At 42.5% G+C, this 21,045-nt stretch overlaps 1 protein-coding gene across 1 annotated transcript in view; it reads right to left on the reverse strand.

The window, feature by feature from the left end:
* NTNG1 (netrin G1) overlaps positions 1 to 21,045 on the reverse strand; it is a 163,487-nt gene that overhangs the window by 87,118 nt on the left and 55,324 nt on the right. The window contains exon 2 of the mRNA XM_019473097.1: positions 12,597 to 13,237. Within this exon, the coding sequence (XP_019328642.1) occupies positions 12,597 to 13,237 (641 nt within the window). The remainder of the gene's footprint in view (positions 1 to 12,596; positions 13,238 to 21,045) is intronic.

Genomic DNA, 21,045 nt, shown 5'->3' on the forward strand with positions numbered 1-21,045 from the left:
TGTTTTGTTACCGGCTGGGGTTAAACCACGACGCCCCTTCATGATAATCTCTGGGTTTTCAGATGCTGACCTACCTCTGAAGATAAAGAACTTGATAAAATAAGGAAAAAAAGTCTTGGTCTCTAACAGGCTTCTCTTGAGATGCATGCACTGCAGACTGCGAACTCTGGTAACACCCGTGACAAAGCAGCTGCCCCCTCCCAGTGTTACTGGCACCCGCTCCTGCAGCTGCGAGGCAGGACCAGTGCCCTGGGCTGCTGCCTACAAGTCTCTTAGGATGAAGCCTCCCCTACGCCTCATGGCAATTCTTTCCCTTTCCCGTTTGCCTAATGTAGTTATAGCAGCTGAATTTTCAAACCTGGTGTCTTCTAAAATGTGCTAAGCTTATGAGGATATAAAAATGTACACATTTTATGTGTTAGGAATTAGGGGGAAGCTCCTGTATACAGGGCATTGAGACTGGACTTTATCTTCTATTAATTGTGTTTGCATTGCAGCAATATTTGCACAACACTCCAAAAGACCTCTCCCCCATTACAGCGTACACTCAGCCCATTTTAAATTGCAGAACCTTTTCTCTGGGAGTGAACCCTTTTTTTGGTGGTCCTAATATGTGCAAGAGATTTTTCAAAAGTCCCGATATAATAAAACACAGTCAAAATTTACAAAATCCCCAGTTTTTTCCAAGAGCCAGCACTAAACCATATTTAGGTGGTTTCATTTTAAATGCCAAATGCCTCTAAAAATCTTTGTATGAAGCCTTTAGAGCATATGTATCTCCTCTCCACAATTCACAGGCAGGCTGACTGTCAGCCACACACTAATTGTGCGTTTGTTAGTTAAAACCTGGGTATGTCAGTACAGCGAGGAAACCAATGAACTACGTTAAAAGTACATACTTCGCCTGCTTTTGGAATCAAGACACATAACCCTTTGTCCTTCTGGTGGTATCGCTCTCCTGCATCTCTCCTATTTAAAGCATGTGTATTTTATGAAGCATTAACAGACAAATAAACAAACGTATAGACCACAAAATCCAAAGTCTGCATTAGTCACCAAAAGTAGCCATTGGAGTGAAGACAGATTCAGAATGTGATCTCTCAATACGGTGACTCCGTATCTGTAAAAAACAAAAGTCTAGACGTGTATTTTAAGACATCAAGTCTAAAACATGAGATATTTGTACACGTCAGAACTGAGGCTGTTGCCTGAAAGGACACACCTCTGAAAGAATCACCATGTTGAGGGTTACTTCTTGTGTTCAGATATTTGTACATGTCAGAACTGAGGCTGTTGCCCGAAAGGACACACCTCTGAAAGAATCACCATGTTGAGGGTTACTTCTGCAGTGACTAACTGATCTACCTGATGAGCAGCTAAAATGATGCAAACTGCTTTGGGTGTGTAAGGATTCTACACTGTTGAAACTTTGAGATATGTACAGTAGAGGAGAAATTAAATGTTATTTTACTTTTCCCTATTCCTTTCATCCAGCTGTTTCTCCACTCCCCATTCACCATTCAGGAGAAAAAACAAACGGAAAAGGGGGATGAAACCCTTTTTTTTTTTTTTTTTTCAGATCTAGCTTGTGCATTGGGTTAAACATTTTCAGTAGCAGAATATTAGCAGTTAATGACACTCAGATTGTTTGATCTTTAGCTCGTTAATAACTAACACGCCATTTTGGAACCACAGCTTCCCATCTTTTAATTCTTCTCCTGTGTTGCAGAGGGGAAGGAGCTGCCCTTGCTGGCAGACTGCAATTCCTATGGGACACAAGTGATTAAAAATGTAACTAGCTCCTTGCTGTTTTGCTGTCCTGCTGGAAGAATTATTTCAGGGGCATTCAAAGGAAGGGAGGCATGGTTCCATAAGCACAGTGTCTTTAACGAAGCTTGTTAAACGACAAGCGATTTTCTGCATTGACGAAGTATAATAGGTTTACTTTTTCATTGTTAAACAGAGATGTTCCTGCCGAAAGTTTCCATTCCTTCTTTGAGCCACACGGGTGGCGACTCCCCACGTGATACAACTAAAGGAGCGATGATCACCAAAAAGAGAAGTGAAGAAAGTGAGAAACGAGCAGCTGGAGGTACGCAGGGTGTGGGAGGAGGGAAGGAGGATTTCCCAAAGTGGGTCACTGACAAAACAGACGCCTTCTCCTATTGCAGCTCTGTCCCCTGTCCCAACTGCCATCGCTGCACCCTGTTCCCGCCGGCTCCGCTCCCCGGTGGTGCAGAAGGTCGCGGGACCTGCTGTGCTCTAACTGGGGGGCAGGAATGGTAATTTTTTTGAAATGTTTTTTTTTTTCAAGTCAATTCCTGGTTGTGCTTACATGGCAAAAGCAACGCCTCTAGCTCTAAGTAAGGGAAGAAGCTGCCCACAGTTCAATAAATACAATGAGAAGATCCAGAGCCAATTAAAATGTGATGAGGCTATAAAAATACAGCCAAGGTACGTAAGGTTAAAAACCCCCAAACCTCTCAAGTGACCCTCCCTCTCCCCCCAAAACAACAGATGGGAAGCATCCGATGACCAGGACATTTATGTCGCAGTGAACGCTAGCAGCATACATCAAATAAAAACTAAAGGATCAGCTACTGAGGGAATGAATTTCATGTTCCGTCTCCTGCACAAAAGGCTACCAGAGGTTCCTGGACTCCAGTTCACGCTCACGTGGCTTGGCCTGGCTTTTCTGAACAGGCCTAAACAAAAGCACTACAGAAGCATTATGAAATCAAAGAAATGAAAATTACTATGTTTATGACGACTTCAGTAAACACCATCCCAAAGTCTAAAGATTCTTAATGCACGAGAGAGTTAAATGGGAAAATGAGTAAAATCAGTTTTACCAAATATAAACGTCAGAAACAATAAACGGTCCTGCAACCGTTCTGTCTCTGGTAACTTGCATTAAAATATATATAAAGTGTTCTGGGAACTGAAGCAATGCTTCAGTTCAATAAAACTAATGCAATTAAAGAGAAAGAATCCTGTTTTTCCCCTGCTTGCAATTTCAAATGAGAGCTTCCTAAAACTTGTGACCATTGCTGGAATCCAATTCAGGACCCTGGCTTATCAAATTCCCAGCTCTGGCACCATGCCTTTGAGGTATTATAAAGTGCTGCTCATCACACCAGCTCTGTCTATAAATGCTCCAGATAACTTTAAAGTGCAGACAACCCATTTTGAAACAGGCAAGTGTTCACTGTGAATCAAAATGGAGTCATCAAATGTGTGCAGCCTTCAGCCAGCGCTTCTTTTCTTGCAAGGCAACAAAGGAAAATGTGTTAGCACAAAAACGTCTCCCTGTAACATTTTTTTAAACTTGGAAAGCTTTGCAGGACAGCACACCTACACAAAGCCGCAGGTTTCTGAGACCCTGTAGAGCAAGTGTCTTATTCTGTAATTCATCCAAGGGCTGAGAAACCGCCAGGCTAATGAGCTCTCCTGCAGCCTCTTCCCCTGCAGGTGCTTCCCTGGAAGCACAATCTTAAATCAGACACCACCATGCCAGATGTAACCCCCCAAACACCAACCCTTCCCTCCCAACGTGGCTTAAGAAAGCCACGGCAGCGCTAGCATCTGACTTTGATGAAATCACAAACTTCTTTTCCATTCAGACAGTGGGAGCCGAATTAATGCCTCAGCTTCTTTAATGCTGAGAGCCATGTCTTGGGAATTCAGTACGGGAACATATTAATCTCTCTGGCAGGCGATAATGCAATATATTACCGATGGGGGAGCCAGCACATCAGCGCTGTGATAGTGACCCTGACCAGCAGATGACTGAATGGGCAAGGAGAGAAGGAGCTCCTCTAGCTTGAAGGCACAGCCTCAACTTTGGCAGGCAGTCCTTCACTCTTGTCCCACTACTAATTTTCCAATGCATTACTTCGTCACTTGGGTATCCAGAAATGCCCATTACGAAGGTATGTGACAGCCCCTGATAATATATGTCTGTGGCAAAATAATTGATCCCTCTTTGCGGTGGTGATCTTTAACGCTCATAGGGCATGGTAGGTTATTAGATGGAAGGCACCCTTGGATGGTCTCCAGCGTAATACGTTACCAGACAGCAATGTGCCAACTATCTATCACTTACAAAATAATGTCATCCTTGAAAAAGGGCCTGGCAGCAGGGGTTAGGGGAGGAAGAGAGTTTAATTATATTTGTGGATGAAAAGATGTCCCGAGAAGAGTGGGCAGCCTGATTATTTATTGGCTGTTCAAAAGCACTCAACGCAATCTAAGAAAAAGATCCGGCTCTGAGATACAGTGGTTCACATTGCTGTTACAGACTCTAGCCTTGAAGTCAAGTTCATGCTGAAGAACAAAATTACCTCTTACAGTATGTGGTTTACTTCTGAAAATGAAAAGGGTAAGAGATGTATTAGTAATGTTGGCATTAGTGGAGGCAGCTGGTTTTAGATATTTGGTATTTCAGGGATGTGAGTTTAGCATCGTTATTAGAAGTACAGCTTACTATATTCCTCTGCTAACTTTCCAACAGTGAGCAGATGGTTACCCTATTACCAACCATTTGCATTTAACATATTGTAATGATTTATATACCACATGTCACCGAGCAAAGTGAAAACAGTCGATGGCAACTAATTAGTTGAGTGTGAAGACGCATATCTCAATGTATATATCCTTATTGTAATAAAATTTTATCTCTTTGGTTGTTAATAGGTTTAATGTGCAGCGTAACAGAAATACTGATGCAATTAAACATGAACCACCATGTCCCTCTGTCATCGGGACAGCACTGCTATCGTTAACATTTGTACCAGTGCTCCCGTTACATGCCTGTTTTATGAGTGATGGTGCACGGAGGACAGATTATCACAATCCACTGTGCTTCTCTACCAGTCTTTCTTAAGTGTATTTCAAAATACTTTATAAATCTTAATATATCAGATACTGGCTCATATTACAGGCCAACACACAGCTAGAGAGGGTAGAAGCGGGGATACTGCATGGCAGAGAGGAAAGACACTGCATAGCTCCCATAAAGATAGAAATGGATTTAAGGGTGAAAAAGAAAAGAATCACAAGGTCTTCCAGGGAGTTTACAAGGAAGAAGCAGACAACTATTGACATTTGCACAAACATCAAAGTCAGAGGATGTTCAAAGGAGGGTTCAAAGAAAGAGCATAACTTAAGAAAACTGCCCTCCAGCACTGGGATATGGGCATGTGTATGTACCACATGTATTGCACTATCCATAGTGTGTCCCAAGGCCTGATGAGCCTTAACCCGCAGTATGAAGCTATGGATTATCAGCCTCTTCCTGAAATGTTTTTGTTTTTAGGCTTATTTTAAAACAGTGGTCATCACCCCAGAAATGTCAAAATAATCATCAGTGAAGTACGGCTATGTTACTCCAGAGTATGGCAGCATTTCCAGCACAAAAATCATACCAATCATTCCTTTCAATTGCTACTTGCTCAGAAGTCTGGATGAACTGTTGTGTAAGCAACCAGATGCTGTTCACGGACAGACTCTAAGGCTCCAAGGACTCGGTGTGCTGCAAAAATTAAAGGTGGTCTCATACAGGAGTGGTAGTATATCAAGAAGTTCTGCAGTTCCTGCTCCCTCCTAATGTCCTTAGGATGCCTCTTGCCATTCAGCATCCTTTCATTTCTACCATGTCCCACGAATCTAACCAGGACACAGCCCGTTGTCCTGCAAAGGGCTGCAGCTAACATTATGCTTTCCTGAATGCGTCAGCAGCCAGACGTTCTCTTGGGAATGCTACCTGCAGCATAACCCCTTGGCTCCTTTTCCCTGACCATATTACTGCCTGCTAAATTCACAGCATTGCCGTTTCTTTCTGTAGTTCTTTTCTTACTTCTCCATGAACAAGATTATATTCTATGAAAACAGAATTACAGCAGTGTTGAAAACTCACGCTATTGTTCAGCCCAGTTTACAAGATGTTCTACCTGTGTTTTACTGAGGATCTTTGGTGCCGACTCATTTGCACTACAGCCCACAGCGATCAAGTAAGAACCATGATGAGTCCCTCTGTGCACTAGTACTGCTGAGGCCCATTAATCCCAGAGACGGACTCAAGAGTGAAGGAGAGGAAGGGTTCTCACGGACCCCACATAATGAGACTATTAGACCTTGACCTTTACTAATTCACTTTCCAGTTTTCTGAATAGGTGTCTCCGTGTGACTGTATCACTGGACTTGGCAGAACTGTCCTGCTTTACATACAGCCTTATTACATGAAGATGAGAGGATGAAAAGACTGAGAGGTGTGGGGTTGTTTTTTCATTTCTTTTAAACAGAAGCTGGGACAGCCTCCTTACTTCTGTGCTCCCTCCTTTCTTTCTTTCTTTCCTTCTGTCCTCCCCTCCTCTCCATCACTTGTTTTCCCTCACTCCTCCTACGTGAACGCATTTGAAACTCATCAGTTTAATACAGGTAACTTCACCGAAATTAATCCCGATCTACAGGATGGCATCTGAAACTAGTATCAGGCCTGGTCTCGTTTCAATACCTAACTTCTTATAACATATAGGGAGTGATACACAGCATTTACTACGGCACTGTCCTAGAGGGAAATAAGAGGAAAGGCAGCAAAGTTAACTCTCTTAGTTTCAAATATTTCCCTAAATCACAACTGAACGATGGCTCATTTATTACAATGAACAAAAAAGATTAATAGAGAGAAACATCACCTGTGTCAAGAGAAAGCACGTGGATATTCTGGGTTCAACTACTACCTTCTGAGGCACTTCACACGTGAGGAGTGGCCAGGAAAAAAGCACATGTTAATTAGGTACTGAGATGGACAAAACTAACGGCAGGCAATCTCACCACGCTGGTACCCGTGGAAGGGATCAGAACGTTAAATTAAAAAACAAAAGAAAAAACCAAACCCTACAAGTTGGTAGTTCCTGTTACTTGTGAAACAGTTGGAAATCTTTAAACTTTTAAGATGACAATATGTTGTACCACTCCAGCTTTAACTTCAACCTGAAGTACATCCCTGTGCCAGGAATCATTTGTATATGCCATCCAGGAGATCCTTAAGCTTATTTCAGTGTGTGCATTAAATTGAACTCTTTTGAAATGAAAAGCTTAAAGGAAAGAAAGTTTCTGCAAGATATTGGAATCACTGAATTTATTCAGAAAGGCTCTTTGGATAGCTTTTCAGCATACAAAGTAATACAGAAAGAAAAATTCTCATTTCTTTCATCAGGAGTTTCATCTCTACTCCTTTAATGTTCAATGGCAAAATGAATTATACTACAAAGAGGCTTGGTGCCTCTCCTCAAACACCCTGATCGTGCACGATACTGACCCTCCTTGAAAGACAGCTGGGGGAGATCGGTATGGAAATACTTGACATCTTGCAAAACGAGCCAAGAAAAGATGATCAAATGCTAATGAGCAAAGGTGGTGAGTGAAACCTGGTGATTTAAACCCTCTAGTTTCAAAAGCGTATAGCAGAATTAGAGACCTAGTCAGCCGTCCAGACTCTAATGCTCTGCTCCCCCTCCAGTCACTACAAGACCGAGACCCCTCTGAGCTGATGGACAGGATTTGTGTCGCCAGGATGGAGGGCGGAAACCAGCGTTATTTGAACATGGGCAGGAGTAAAACCCACCCAGGCCACCTGTACTGAGTAAACCATTGGAGACTGCTCATGTGTGAATAAACACAGTGACCATTTAATTATTTCAGTTCCTGATGATCCTAGATTTGTTTACAGAAAATGAAGGACTATTTTCCTTAGCGACATATTACAGTAGATATATTAAAAAAGCTAATTGCACTTGGGAGTTAAAGATAAATCGACATGCTCTTAAATACATACATTTCTTTTTCTTTCCTGTTCTCTAATGAATTCATAATTTAATTGGAGAAACTGCTAGATTTCCTCCAAATACCAGTGAAAATCTCAAAGGGGAACAAGCCGCTTATGCAAGTGTTCTTGTAAAACAAAGAGTATTCAAGTATGGTAAACAAATTCTAGAAACAAGAATGGTATTCAGTTGTCTCCTTAAAAGCTTGAAGCCTACATATCTTCATATTGATGGTCTGGTTCTGAGCTGAACATTAATGAAAACATTTTCTATTATAAATAAAACTAAAGCACGTCTATGTATTACCACTTCCCTAGGGCAAAGTTCTGCTTTTGGGTAAATTACAGAGGGTTATTATTACAGCGTTGTCAAGCGTACGCCAGAGTCACATACAGAATTAATCCAATTAATCCATCCGTAGAACGGACCTGTGGAATCAGCCAGAGGAGGAAACCTGGTACAACCCAGCCACCACGGCGCGACCGTCCACTGAAGGCTGCAGCCCAAGCTCCGGACTCGGGGGGCAGATCAGCTCTTTTTAAGAGGAAGGGCACTCCCCTACCCCAAATGCACCACAGCCCTGCTGAGGGGTGCAGGGGCACAGCTGGCAGGAGGGGCAGGCTGACTAAAGAGACAAAAAAGCCCCAACCCCCTAAGTAGCAAATACGCTTTCCTTCAGAGTAATTTATTCAGATTCTGAGATGGATTTAAGTTTAGAAGGGAGAATGTGAGAGCGAGGAACTGTTAAAACTGAGGATACTTTTCACTCGCGTACTGCGACTTAGAGGTTTCTATTGCTGTTGGAACTGCAACCGTAGCTGAGACAGGGTCAGAAAACCCTGGGGCTTAAGTACAGAAGCTTCAAGGCGAGAAGAGTATAAAAATAAATTCCAAAGGGCTTAATAACATTGTACAGAGGCTGGATATTCTGGTGTCAGAAGGAAACTGGTGGCTCTTAGATCAAAACCTAATCACCCAAAAGCAATAAGATCCTTTGTTTTAGCCAGCTAGTCATTCTGCCAGCCACCGGGGCGGTGTTTCTTTACTAGCATCCTGAATTACAGTTAATTTACAGCGTATAAATGTACACGTCATTGACAATATAACAGTTAAAGCAAAAATACTTTGGAATGAACACGGTTAAGCCTTTAGCAGCCTGATCCAAAATCTGCTAGGAACCTTTTGCTTGACTTCAAAGGAATTATTATCAGCGTTTTAGTGAACTTCTAAAAAAAAAAAAAAAAATGTTAAAAAAGGGAGCTGTGCCTCACAGCTTACTGCCAGGACTGTCCTTCCCGTGGAATTGAAGACAGGCAGAGCTCGCAGACAATCCAGGCCACCTCTGCAGGCAGCGAAGTGAGAGAAACCTTCCTGAGGTTACTGCACAGGACACCCTCTGATTCTCTGCAGCAAGGCCAGACGAGGGGAAAAAAATGTCTGCTCTTTCTTATCCCATCCCAGAAGACTTTATTTATGCATTAGTCGACCTTTCTAGCCGTTAGGACCATCTTGCTTCAGCAGTTAATTAACACAAGTGCCATAATTTAATACAGTTAATGCTACTTGATGCCCTTTAATGTACCTTCCATTAGTGATATTATTGTAGTATTACCCTGTAAATTAAAATGAGATCAAGACTAAGAGAGGCTTTCTTTAATTAAGGTACTGGCACACTGCATCGTCCATTATTCACTAGAAAAAATCACCCTGATTTAGAGAAGCAGACCATCAGTAAGTCAGAATTAGTTCATGTGGATTATTAGGTTTCTTGAATAATGTGAGCACAATGGGGTTGCTGAAATTGCTAAGAGCCGCGCTTCCTTTTTTTCATCATCTTAATAAATACACAGTGGAAGTGGTAAATTGAAGATGAATAAACAGGTGGTAATAGAGGAGGTAAGGCGTTCATCGGAGTACACAGGCTTTCATCTCTGAAGCAACACACCTCAGACTTATTTCACACCAAAATGCAAAGCAATGACAAAACAAACCCTATATTAAGTGGGCAAATCTCCTATCTATAATTCATTGTGAAGTATTAACTACTCCAACATCTTGTACATTAAATATGGCAGCTTTAAGAGAGAGATGCTTTTCACTGTCATCGATCCTTAAAATACAGTGTGAAACAAATTACATTTTATGCTGCCTTTAGAAATATGCTATTATGAGCTTTGGTGATTTTAACTATATTTAACCTACAGGTTACTTTTTTCAGTAAAAGGACTAGCTTTAAAATGCGTCTGCTAGCATCACTCATCCACCACATGTCAAGCTCCTTGGTAACGTCCCTTTGTATCCCGTCCTCATGGAATAGCCTAGTCTAGCTTTACTAAATGCATATAAATATCTAGGTCTCAAACCCCAGAATATGAAACATTGTAGGGGAAAAAAAAAAAGTAACTTAATTTCCAGTTAACATTCTAAATTAACTGCAAGGGCTGGAAAGCTCAGCTGAATCAGAAACAGCAGCACAAACCCCCTGGTAACCTTGCTCCCCTCCATCGTGTTCCCATGCTCGGGGCGTGCCAGGGCACATGGCCATAATGCTGATTTGGGGACTCTTCGGGGGGGCCCTATAAGGTTTCTGGTAGGAGACCAAAAACACCTAAACCCAGGTGACAGTGGGCCTATTGCAAGTTACTTTTGGTGCGACTAAATAATCAGGGGCTGCGTACTGCAGCCCCACAGCTACTCTAGCAGTAAGCAAGCCCATAAATTCTTCAGCAGGGAGGGCTCACTCCATATTGAAGGAAAGACCACCAAATCCCTAAAGAGCTGTTCTTCTCATTAGCAGAAGAGTGATAAGAATTCACGTGACTCTAATCTAGAGAGACACTATTACACATCAGATAGTTCTTTTAAAGCACGTGTCCAATTACTGCAGCATTTAGACAACAAGCATCAGCATCAGATAAGTTCTTTGTACAGTCACGCTTCATTTTTATAGATAATTTTTCACAAGATTGCCGTGGCCCAGATGTGCTCGGAAGGTTTCTGTTTCTAATTTGCATGCAATGCACTCTTTTTTAATCCTTCAGATGCTTTCTTTGATAAAGTACTGATAGTTTAATTGAAGTCAGACTAAGCTCCAAATGGGTTTTCAGATGGGGAGCAGCCTTTCCTTAAAGCGTAAGGACCTTCAAATCCTAAGCTTTGATCTGATCCCTCTGTAGAGCTAACCTATGTGGGGTCCAATGGAGAAAGGACACACATTAAATAGAACACGTGTTATTTTTTTATATACTGAGGCTAATGTTACTAAACTATTTCAAACAGTATCTTAAGCTGTCCATGATCCACTTAGCCCTCTCAAGAGACTGCTGAAAAATAATTTACAACGTAACTAATGAGAGTTACAATAAGAATTAAAACAGTAACATTTACCTTACACTTTCACACATGCAATTAGTGATTCTGTATGAATGCCTATGTATTTGGTGTGGACACAGAAGCTTGTAACTGCATGCTAAATCTACGGTCCTAAGAAATGTATTTTGATGTCATATAAAAACATATCAGCACTGCAAAAGCACTTATGCATTCAAATCTGTATGTGGCATCAATCCTTCCTTTACATAAAGTTAGAGGAATATTTCTCAATAGATTACATCACAGTAATTTGATTCTATTTTGATTTTATGTATTGATTTTTGCAATACGGAAATGCTTATGAACATGACAGGCTTGTATGAAAGAGGTAGAAAATGGCAAACTCACTACAGCAGTAATACAAATATAGTCACCAGTGTTTTATATAATCACTGTCTCTATTTTTTTTCACTCAGTCTTGTGTCTGCAAAAAATGCCCTGGCCTTCCAAGATATGTTAGCTTTTCTGTTCATTTTGATACTTAGCTTCTCTTTAAAAAAAAAAAAAAAAAGTTTTTTAAAAAGGAAGATTTGAACTCCCTATAGAAGAAACAGAGGAGAAGGAAAAGGTACATTAGAGAGGTGAGTGAATTGCTATTAGAGAAGGTCCCATTTATTTCTTCTGAACAAACTGGCATCCAAGACACCTGTAAAGGATATCACCCTCCTGCCTGAGGTCATCAGTCAATTGCTAGTTTGAGTTGGGAAGAAAATTTCCCGATAGGAATGTCATTGCACAGCTATTATTTTTGGGACTACGGCACCTGATACCAGCCGCTGCTTGCCCCAGAGGGACTATCTGTCTTGAACCCAGCTGAGTAATCATCTTTGCTTTATTCAAATCAGTCTCTCCAAAACACTGTTGCTTTTTTCTGTTTTACTGAGGCTTCACTGCATTTCAGAGCTAATTAAAGTACAAGGAATGGACTCTAATCTCTGCCGCCTTCCTTGTTCACAGGCAGTTCACAGCCGGACCTAGTGGGAGGGGTCCGCGCAAGGGCTGCTGTATCACTCACAGCTTATGTTAAAGGCCTGAAAAAGTCAAACGATAAAACAGAATCTTTTTAGTTAACTGCCATCAGATGAGGCTCCAACGGTAAAAAAGCAGAAAATGTCCTAATGCCAGGGTGAATTCCTGAGCCAACGTACGAAACTCTTAATACCATCCTGCTCGTGAGACCTAGGGCTTAAGATCCCAGACTAGTGACAGCGAACACCCGGGACTTTGTGCCGCTGAGTCAGAAACTTCCAGTATGACCAGAAACAGACTTCAACTGAGCCCGATTCCAGCGAACACGTCTCGGCAGAAAACGTCATCGTGTTTGGGGACATAAACGGTTTTGAATAACCTCTAAAACCAAACATACATGCCTGTTTCTAAAGGTATATATTCTCTTACCTTCCATATACCCTTATGTCTGAAATTGCATAAAAGTAGCGTGCCAGGTGTTGCTCATCTACATATATTTCTCCAGTTGCTGGCCTAAGCAGTCTTATCCTCAGATCCGTGACGGTAAAGAAATCTCTTAACTTCTTGGTTGTGTCAAGCTGGCCATAAAGAGAAGCCATGTTATGAAGCCGAGGTCCAGCAAAAAAAGCAAATCGATCTTTGATTTCAAAGTGGATTATTTTACTATTTGTCATGTACCCAGTAGAGTATTCCTCTGTGCAAATGATTTCTAGGACTGTATGCTGCGATAAATCCCTCACTGATTTTGGATCCATGTGGAAAGCATCTAAGCAGTCCGTGGCATAGTACTGGTAGGGCTGCCATGTTCGTCCATAGTCGAGCGATTTCTCCAGGATCATTTGGTCTGGACGGCCAGATTCAAAAGTGATGACTATGTTATCTGTCAGCTCAATGGTTTTGTTCCAGGAGAGCGTAATATTAACATGAAGAGGCTTTGGATAATCCTTCCAAGTCGTGGACTGCCAAAATGTGGAGGGATGTCTTCCTTCGAGATCGAACATCAGTTCCGGAGGATGAGCCAGTTCTTGGGTACTTGCATCACATTCATTATTGCACATGTAGGGATTCCCCTGGAAAAGAAGCAAAGCAGTGTTACAAGAGGCACGGAGGCACGGTATAGTATATGTCATATATATATATATATGACTGTGACATATAAAGATGTTTCTTGTCTGGCACATGAGAACTGCTGCTTTTTCTCCAGGAGTGAAACCAAGAAAGAAACCACAAATGCTTGCAAGGAATACCCGTTATCTTAACGAGCTTTATCCCGGGTATTTTACCTGTTGAAGTAAGTGTACAAACACACACATATACAGCACCCTTGCTTCTGTAACATAAACATTTTTCTTAGTATGTTTTAGAGAAAGAAAAGAGTTTATTTGCCCTGAATGACTCAGACCAGCGATCGAGTCACAAAAGACCGAGAACAGTAAGCAAGTCTCTACTAGCTCAGTAACTCCGACCCTTCCTAGAAAGATGCAGCAGCCAAAGAGAATTTCTTTTTAAAACCAGTACGTTCCTCAAGAGCTCTGTTCACAAAAGACGTGTTTTTTAGGGCAAGTGTTTTGAGGTCAGCAGTGCAGCCCACATGTACTCAGTATGAACCAGTACACCTGCAAGTTTCCTTTCACCCAGGCGTGAAATTTATCATGCTTAACTGTGCTCCCAGCTTAGCACCGGCTTGCCTTAAAACATTTACACCCGCCACCAAAAGCCATTAGAAAAACAGTGCTCTGCCAGCTCTGGGGCTTGATTCAGACATCTGCCATCTTATTACAGGGTAGTGAAGTACTTCGGGAAAGACTTTTCATGAAGTACCAGCTCCAATTTATCAGGACAAGATAATCCAGCACTTGATTAGGTGGGAGATGTCAGCAGCTCCAGCTGGAACGCTGCCGAGGTGGCTGGAGCTCCGAACTGGGGGTTGAGTTAAAAACAGCAACAAAAAAAGCTTGCCAACAGTGCACAGCTTTTACTGCTGCTTGTCCTCTGTAGCAAGGTGAAAGTGAATTATTCTCTTCCTCGCCTTTTGATGCATTAACTTGTACACTACAGTCTTCTGCTTCTTCACAAAGGCTATTTTGTCTGCAGATTGGGGATATCTTGCAGCAGTTGCCAAGATATCAGACCCCGTAGGCTGCACTGAATCACGTCTATCTAATTTCAGCTTTCAACAGTACATTAATATTTTGCTACTTGTTCATTCTGTGTTTGTTCCAGAGAGCAACCGCTGGTCTGTATCCTTCCCTCCACCTTACATATGGATTGTGGAAGAAGCCATGCCTCTTTTCACCGATGGTCAGCACTGCTGGGGAAAAAGATGCCCATGCCTACACCTAGCAGTGCTCGATAGGGGCGTAAGTGTAGCTGTTATTGTCATTAATCAGAGTTCCCCTCACCTACCCTGAAAACAGAACAAGCCCTGGTATGATAATCAACCTTTTCTTTTAATTACAGTTAAGCTTCTCTCCGTCTCAAAGCCTCAGGGCAATGAAGCGATTCAGTGCCATCCAGTGTGGGAAATGGGTTTCAAACATCAGTTTCCACCCTGGCCACTGCTCTGCTCTTTGACATACCCCCACGAAACACAAGCAAAAGGACTTCTGCACTCACTTTGACCTCCCCACTGGCAACGTCCTCTTACCTGGACGGGGAAATACTATTTTCTTTCTCTCTCTCTTTCCCATTAATACAGCTGAATGCTAAAACTGACAACGATTCACTGGGACTCGAAGTTAGGGAAAAAACCTACAAGGCAACAAAAAGGGTTATTTGAAAAGCAGCACACTGCTTGTTACACTGACAGCTTCAAAGCATGCAGCTGTAACTGAAAATACTCTGTAAAATGTGTCTATAATAAGTCCCTGTTACAGCTCTGATTTCAAGCTCACGGTTGCTATTTCTATGCCTTCCTTTTGAATAAAACAGTGAATATAAGTTTCAGTGAAAATAAGTTTCAAGCAGAATAGAGAATAGAGAAAACACCGAATTTTTTATTAAATCAAAAATAAGTTTCAAGCAGAATAGAGAAAACACCGAATTTTTTATTATTTAAGATCCATTTAATGTATCAGACACAAACGCCAGGATTTGCTAACTCACTTAGGCCTTTTCTTTTCCTTAGGGAAAACACACATATTGTGAAATCTGTAAGGGTTCCAGACCCTTTGACTATACGTAAATATCAGTTTTGCAGAAAATACTGAGAGTTGCGTGAATCACACCTTTCTAAGGTTTACTGGAAAAATCTGGTCACTTCTGTGCCTGTCACCATGAAGCTGCCTGCGTACCCCTAATGTATATGCTTCTGTCATCGCTTTGGTAAAAGCGACTTCACTGGGAGGTCACGGGTGTTGAAACCCAGCAAATAAATGCTCCTGGGTAGCCAGACAGGTGCATTAGGCACTGCTGAGGGATGGCTTTGGTTTCCTGCTCCACAAGCAACCACTGAGTCTGTTGTGATTCTTCATGTTAAAAACTAAAGCCGCTCTGATCCGCTAGTCCCTGGATGCTGGAGGAGGCATGTTTTATGACTTCCAGCGGGTAACCCAGATTGTGTGGGACGTATTGTTTCTTTCTGTATATAAGACTTGATTTCTTTTGCTCCTTTTTCTTTCACCTTTTCCTTTTTAGCAAAAGCTGAGGTGCCAATATAATCAGAGAACGCTGGGAGCCAGGGCTCTAACAAAACACAAGCTAGTGCGAACGCAGTGAGATCGTGAGAGCTGGTAGCAGTAAGGTACCTAAAAGAATGGTGCAGTGAATGCTAAAAATCAGCTTGCTACTGAATGGTAGTCCACATCTCTGTGGGCACAAAGCTTTTTGGGAAGGATGAGGCTACTCCGATTAATGGCAGAGTATAGTGAGAAATGGGTCAGAATCACCGTGCTGTCCCGCACCTGAAACTCTTGCCAGCGGTCATGTCAGTGGCACAACCTGCCACTGAAACCCTGGGGTAAGGACATGACTGCAAATGAGAATCCTAACTTCAGGCATATCCTCCCCAATAAATTGAATTATTCTTTTAATTTTATAGCACGCAATTCTCTTTTAAGAGGTGAATGATTTGATGACACCAAAATAACCTGTGTGGAGTTCAGTATTCTAGAGAGGAAATTAGGAGAAAAAAAATCTAAGACGATATAAGCTGATTAAAAAAATGTCCTTTTTTTCTAACACAGGGAGGGGGAGAGAAATGATGAGTTTAGGTAAGTTCCCCTCTGCCTACTGACATGGCAGTCACTGATGTAATTTTGAAATATTTAACGTGATTATTGCTTCAGAGGCTTGGAGTCAGATTCGCATTTTTCTCTACCAGCAACTTGGTTTAAACAGCTTCTAATGGTTGAGTCCCCATCCCTGGAGGTATTTAAAAGATGAGTAGGTGAGGCACTTAGGGACATGGTTTAGTGGGTGGTGGTGTTGGGTCGACGGTTGGACTCGATGATCTTAGAGGTCTTTTCCAACCTCAGTGATTCTATGATTCTAATTCATCTTAAATGTAATTTGCATGTTAAGTCATATTTACGTCACCAAAACAGTGTAAAGGGGTCTTACCCTACATGAACGTCCTTTAGTACATGTAAGTATGAAAACGATTAATTTAACTGGGATTAGTTACGTTTTTTAATGTCTTGATCTCTGTGATAATCCTCTTTAAGACCTCTATCTTAGTAAAATGACTACAACAAAGAGAAACTTTCCCCAATTTGTGAAAACTAAGCCCATTCTGTGTTGGGGGCATCTAAAGGACCGGAGCATTAGCAGCGGTAAGTAATTTTGTGACCAGCAGGCAGCCGTAAATAGATCTTTATTTAAGACTTCCAAGCAGCAGCTCTTCAGCTGGACAAGGTGGAAAATATTTATAACTTTTCAAAATGATATTTAAGCCATTAGGAGATTTCTAAATAATTAAACTCTAATAAATACTTCTGAACACTTTACTGCCAATTAGCGTAAAAGGTAGCTGAGGCTTTCCCAACACCACGACCATCTAAAAGAAACCCACTATTTTCCTGTACAGTAATTGGAGACTGATACTGAATAGCTCCTTGCAGGCAGGCAAACTAAGTGGCTATTTATTTTGTTTTAGAATGCTCGTGGAATTCAAAATATTACCAGAACTACTGACATAGTCTAAAAGTTTTGGTTTAGGAGGAGGTACCCATTTTGCAGGCACAGCAAAGGCACGTGGCTGTATCACACGGTTTGGTCACGCTCAGCCCCGGCTGGAAAAAAGCAGAGTTACCTGAGAAGCTGCTGACTAGGGCTGACTGGTCCCAGCAGGGTTTCCCCTCAATTAGCTGGACTTAGTTTGTTTTAGCACACAGTGACGTCTGTTCGTGCCAGCCAGCTTGAACTTTTATGGTGGTGTCTGAGGTCCTCTGCAAGTGTCCCTGCCTGGGACGGGGCGCAGGGGCTGGCCTTGCTCCCGCTGGGCAGGAGCGTGTCTTACCAACAACTCGGTGACGGATGGGACGGTGACCCTAGAGTGAGGATTTTGGTTAAAAACAGAGGTCTAGCAGTAGTATGACCTCTGAACGTCAGCAGGGGAGCCGGCAGCGGTGCTGCAGCCGCTGTTTGAGGCTTAAAGTTTGAGCGCTGCCGCTCAGGCGAAGCCACCTGCCTTTCATCAGGATGGCTCCTCAGTGGCATCCACACAGGCTTAGGGCTTGATTGAAGATGTTGCTTCTTTCAATCTGCTTCCTGTCCACACTAACACCTCATGGACTTTTTTACTCAGGAAGAAAGACGGGGGGCTTAACCTTTCTGCAGCGTGAATATTGGAAGCTGTATCACAGATTACATGCTGTAATAGACACCTGGCTAAATCCCTACAGAGGATTATGACTTGCATTTTCAAACTGGTGAAGGCTGCTGAGGTCAAGCAGGCCAAGATTTTAAGAAGCAGCAAAATAATTTTTCAAGAAGCGAGTCACAGCAACTGATTTTTATACCGCTGCCTCAAGGTAGTTAGCTCAGATGCACAAGACAAGAAATAAATACAGCCTGACTCATGTTTGGAGTGAGGCTGTGCAGTAAATTACTGCATTCAAGTCACACTTTTGGAAATTATAGAGTATTTCTGTTTTCCTTTCCAAGAGATCATTACAAGTAGTTCTCTTGGTACTGTGCTGTACATTGTAGATGACTAATTAGACAGTAATAGCTAATAGCAGCAATTGCCCTAATGATTACATTTTGCATGTGGTTTCTAACGAGGAATTACTTGTTTACCATGACAGAGCCAGATTATGAAACCATTAATTGGGAGATACTACTCATTAGGCATTGCCCTACTAAGGGCAAACAGTCAGTGTGGTGGAGGATTGGCAAGGCACCGAATCTGTCGCATGATAACTGATGTTATAAAACTCACTACATCCATTAGCTGGTTTGAGAGCATCTCGGTCAATGTCTGCAGAATTATTGTTGTGATGAAGACAGGGATGGCTGTAGACAAGAACATTTTACCATCAATAGCCGTTCATCACTGCAGTGACAGCATTTTAAGTTAAAGTGATTTAAGTTAAGAAAGAAAAAGTGCTAAAAATCTCAGTGGAAGATTTGATGCTTTTTCACAGAGCTCCCAAGTGAGAGGCATCTGGGTGGCCAGACAACCACTTTGAACTCTGAGCTGCAGGCTGAACAATATACAGTCTCCAAAACCAGCAAAAAGAAAATAAAAACATGTTTAAATCAATAACTTCTGGGGAGACTTAAAAAGATTAAACCAGGGAGACTCTGACTGGCCAAAAATAAATAATAATTCTTAACAACTTTGTGCACTTTTACGCTTGAAAGTACATTGCAGATTACGGCCCTGATCCTGCAACAAACTCGGTGCAAGCAGGCCCTTAAAATTCAGATTTTAAAAAGATACTTAAGCCTCTAAAGATCTGGCACTTTGTCTTGTGGAACATAGACCTAGCTAATTAATCTTTATGACACCTCCATTAGGTATGGGATCCTATCCCAAATTTACATATAGATGCAGAATTAGAGAGAAATGCTTTTGCATGATGAACTCTGCAATCCCTGATTACATTGTACTGTTTCTTCCAAAGCCTTTGGTAGGTCACGTGAAAGCATTCTTGGCACTCAGAGTAGCTCTCAGATTATTAGATCATGCCTCTCTAATACTATGAACTGAAAATGTATCATAGGAAAACATTTTAATATTTGCAGCACCAAAGGTATTGGTGTATTTGGCAAAGGCACTTAATTCCTAGCAGAACATTCTCTCTTTTCAGTTACTTTAGTTACTTTTTGGAAATGCTTTTCAATTTACTTTATGAGGCAAACAGAGTTTTGTTTCCTCTGAAATATCTCTACCCACTTTTGGGGGGGGAAAAGCCTACTTATTCCTAGTTGCTAATTTTAGGCTTCCGAGGCTATCTTTGTCTTGGCAACCTTGCTGATGTTATTTTGACCACTTGATCGTTCTGGCATTAACGGTACCTTAAGGCAGATCTTCTGGCACTGACCCAAGTGTGGTTTTGTTATTTCAGAAGCTCAATATTGGTGTTTTCCTCCTGTATCAGCAGGTATCTGGCAAGATAATCACTTTCCTATTTATAGCTTTTGCAATATCATGAGGTGCATAACGCTGTGACCCCATCGTGCTGAGCTCTGGCTGAACAATACGGCAAACGTTCCAAGAAAACCTGGGTTTCTTTATACACTGGATGCATATTTGGGTTTGAGAAACTGAAATCCCAGAGGACGCAGCATCCCTTTCTCTCAGCACATTGGCACTTGTCCTGGGGAAGCCAGCCCATCCATGAGAGCGCTCCTTGGACAGGGCAGCAGAGGGTATCGACCGCCAGCGTCGTGTTCCGCTCACGTCGGTGCATTTTTGCCCGAGCTGCTTTTCCAGCTCTCCTGCCACCCTGCAGGAGCTCCGGCAAGGAAGTTGTGAGGGAGATATGGGGGGTGTGTGTGTCTCCTCAACCGGGAATAGCTTCTACTGTCAATGACAACACTCTCGGGTGTGTCTACCTTACATTTTGTGGTCTGATACAGATCTCATCTCGCTCACTTTCCGATTATTTTGGACTATCCACGAATTTAGAATGGGAGCCATTGTAAGGGGGGAGGTAGAAAAAAGGAGATGTCTCAAACACTGCAGTTGAAAGGTGCCATCCCTGGGCAAGGGAAAGCCAGCGCAAAGGCACGTTGGTCCATTATTGTGGACAGATGGTCTCAGTTATCGTGGCGATCACAGGGGGAACGCGAGCATCACAAAACTGAGAAATCACATCACCTTGGTGGCAACAGGGGGAATCAGGGTGCTGGAAACACTAAAAAAAAAAAAATTTTTTTCTTTTTTTTTCTTTTATTTTTTTTTGTGGTTATAAATTACTGTGTTCAGATTTTTGGTCCACAAAAGAAATCTGTGGTTAGCAAAAAGTCTGAGCAATGTGTTGTGAGAGTGGGGAGGGCCCCGGCAGGCCCGAACCACCCTGGTCAGCCCCACCTGGGCCCCCCGGCCCCGCTTAAGCTCAGGCTGGGGCCTTCGTCCGGCCCTTGCTCCCGGGTGGGCCTCAGGGCCGTGTTGCAGCCCTGTCTCCTGCTGCTCCTGACGGACCTCGCTTGATGACCCTGCTGTGTCCACTCGTTGTGGACTGCTGATGGACCGTCTGCGCCTCCTGGCTGCGCTCAGGCCGTGTGGGATGGCGCCCACTGGCGAGGGCAGAGCTGGTGCTGGGGAGCTCCTCTGCTCCCATGTGTGCCCCTGTGGTGGGTGACTCTGCTCCTGCTGCTCCCTGGCACTTGCTGAGGGATATGCAATGAGTGAGGAGATAGAATCATAGAATCATTGAGGTTGGAAAAGACCTCTAAGATCATCGAGTCCAACCATCAACCCAACACC

This window comes from Aptenodytes forsteri, unplaced genomic scaffold (assembly GCF_000699145.1).
Source record: "Aptenodytes forsteri isolate BGI_AS27 unplaced genomic scaffold, ASM69914v1 Scaffold181, whole genome shotgun sequence".
Classification (NCBI taxonomy): Eukaryota; Metazoa; Chordata; class Aves; order Sphenisciformes; family Spheniscidae; genus Aptenodytes; species Aptenodytes forsteri.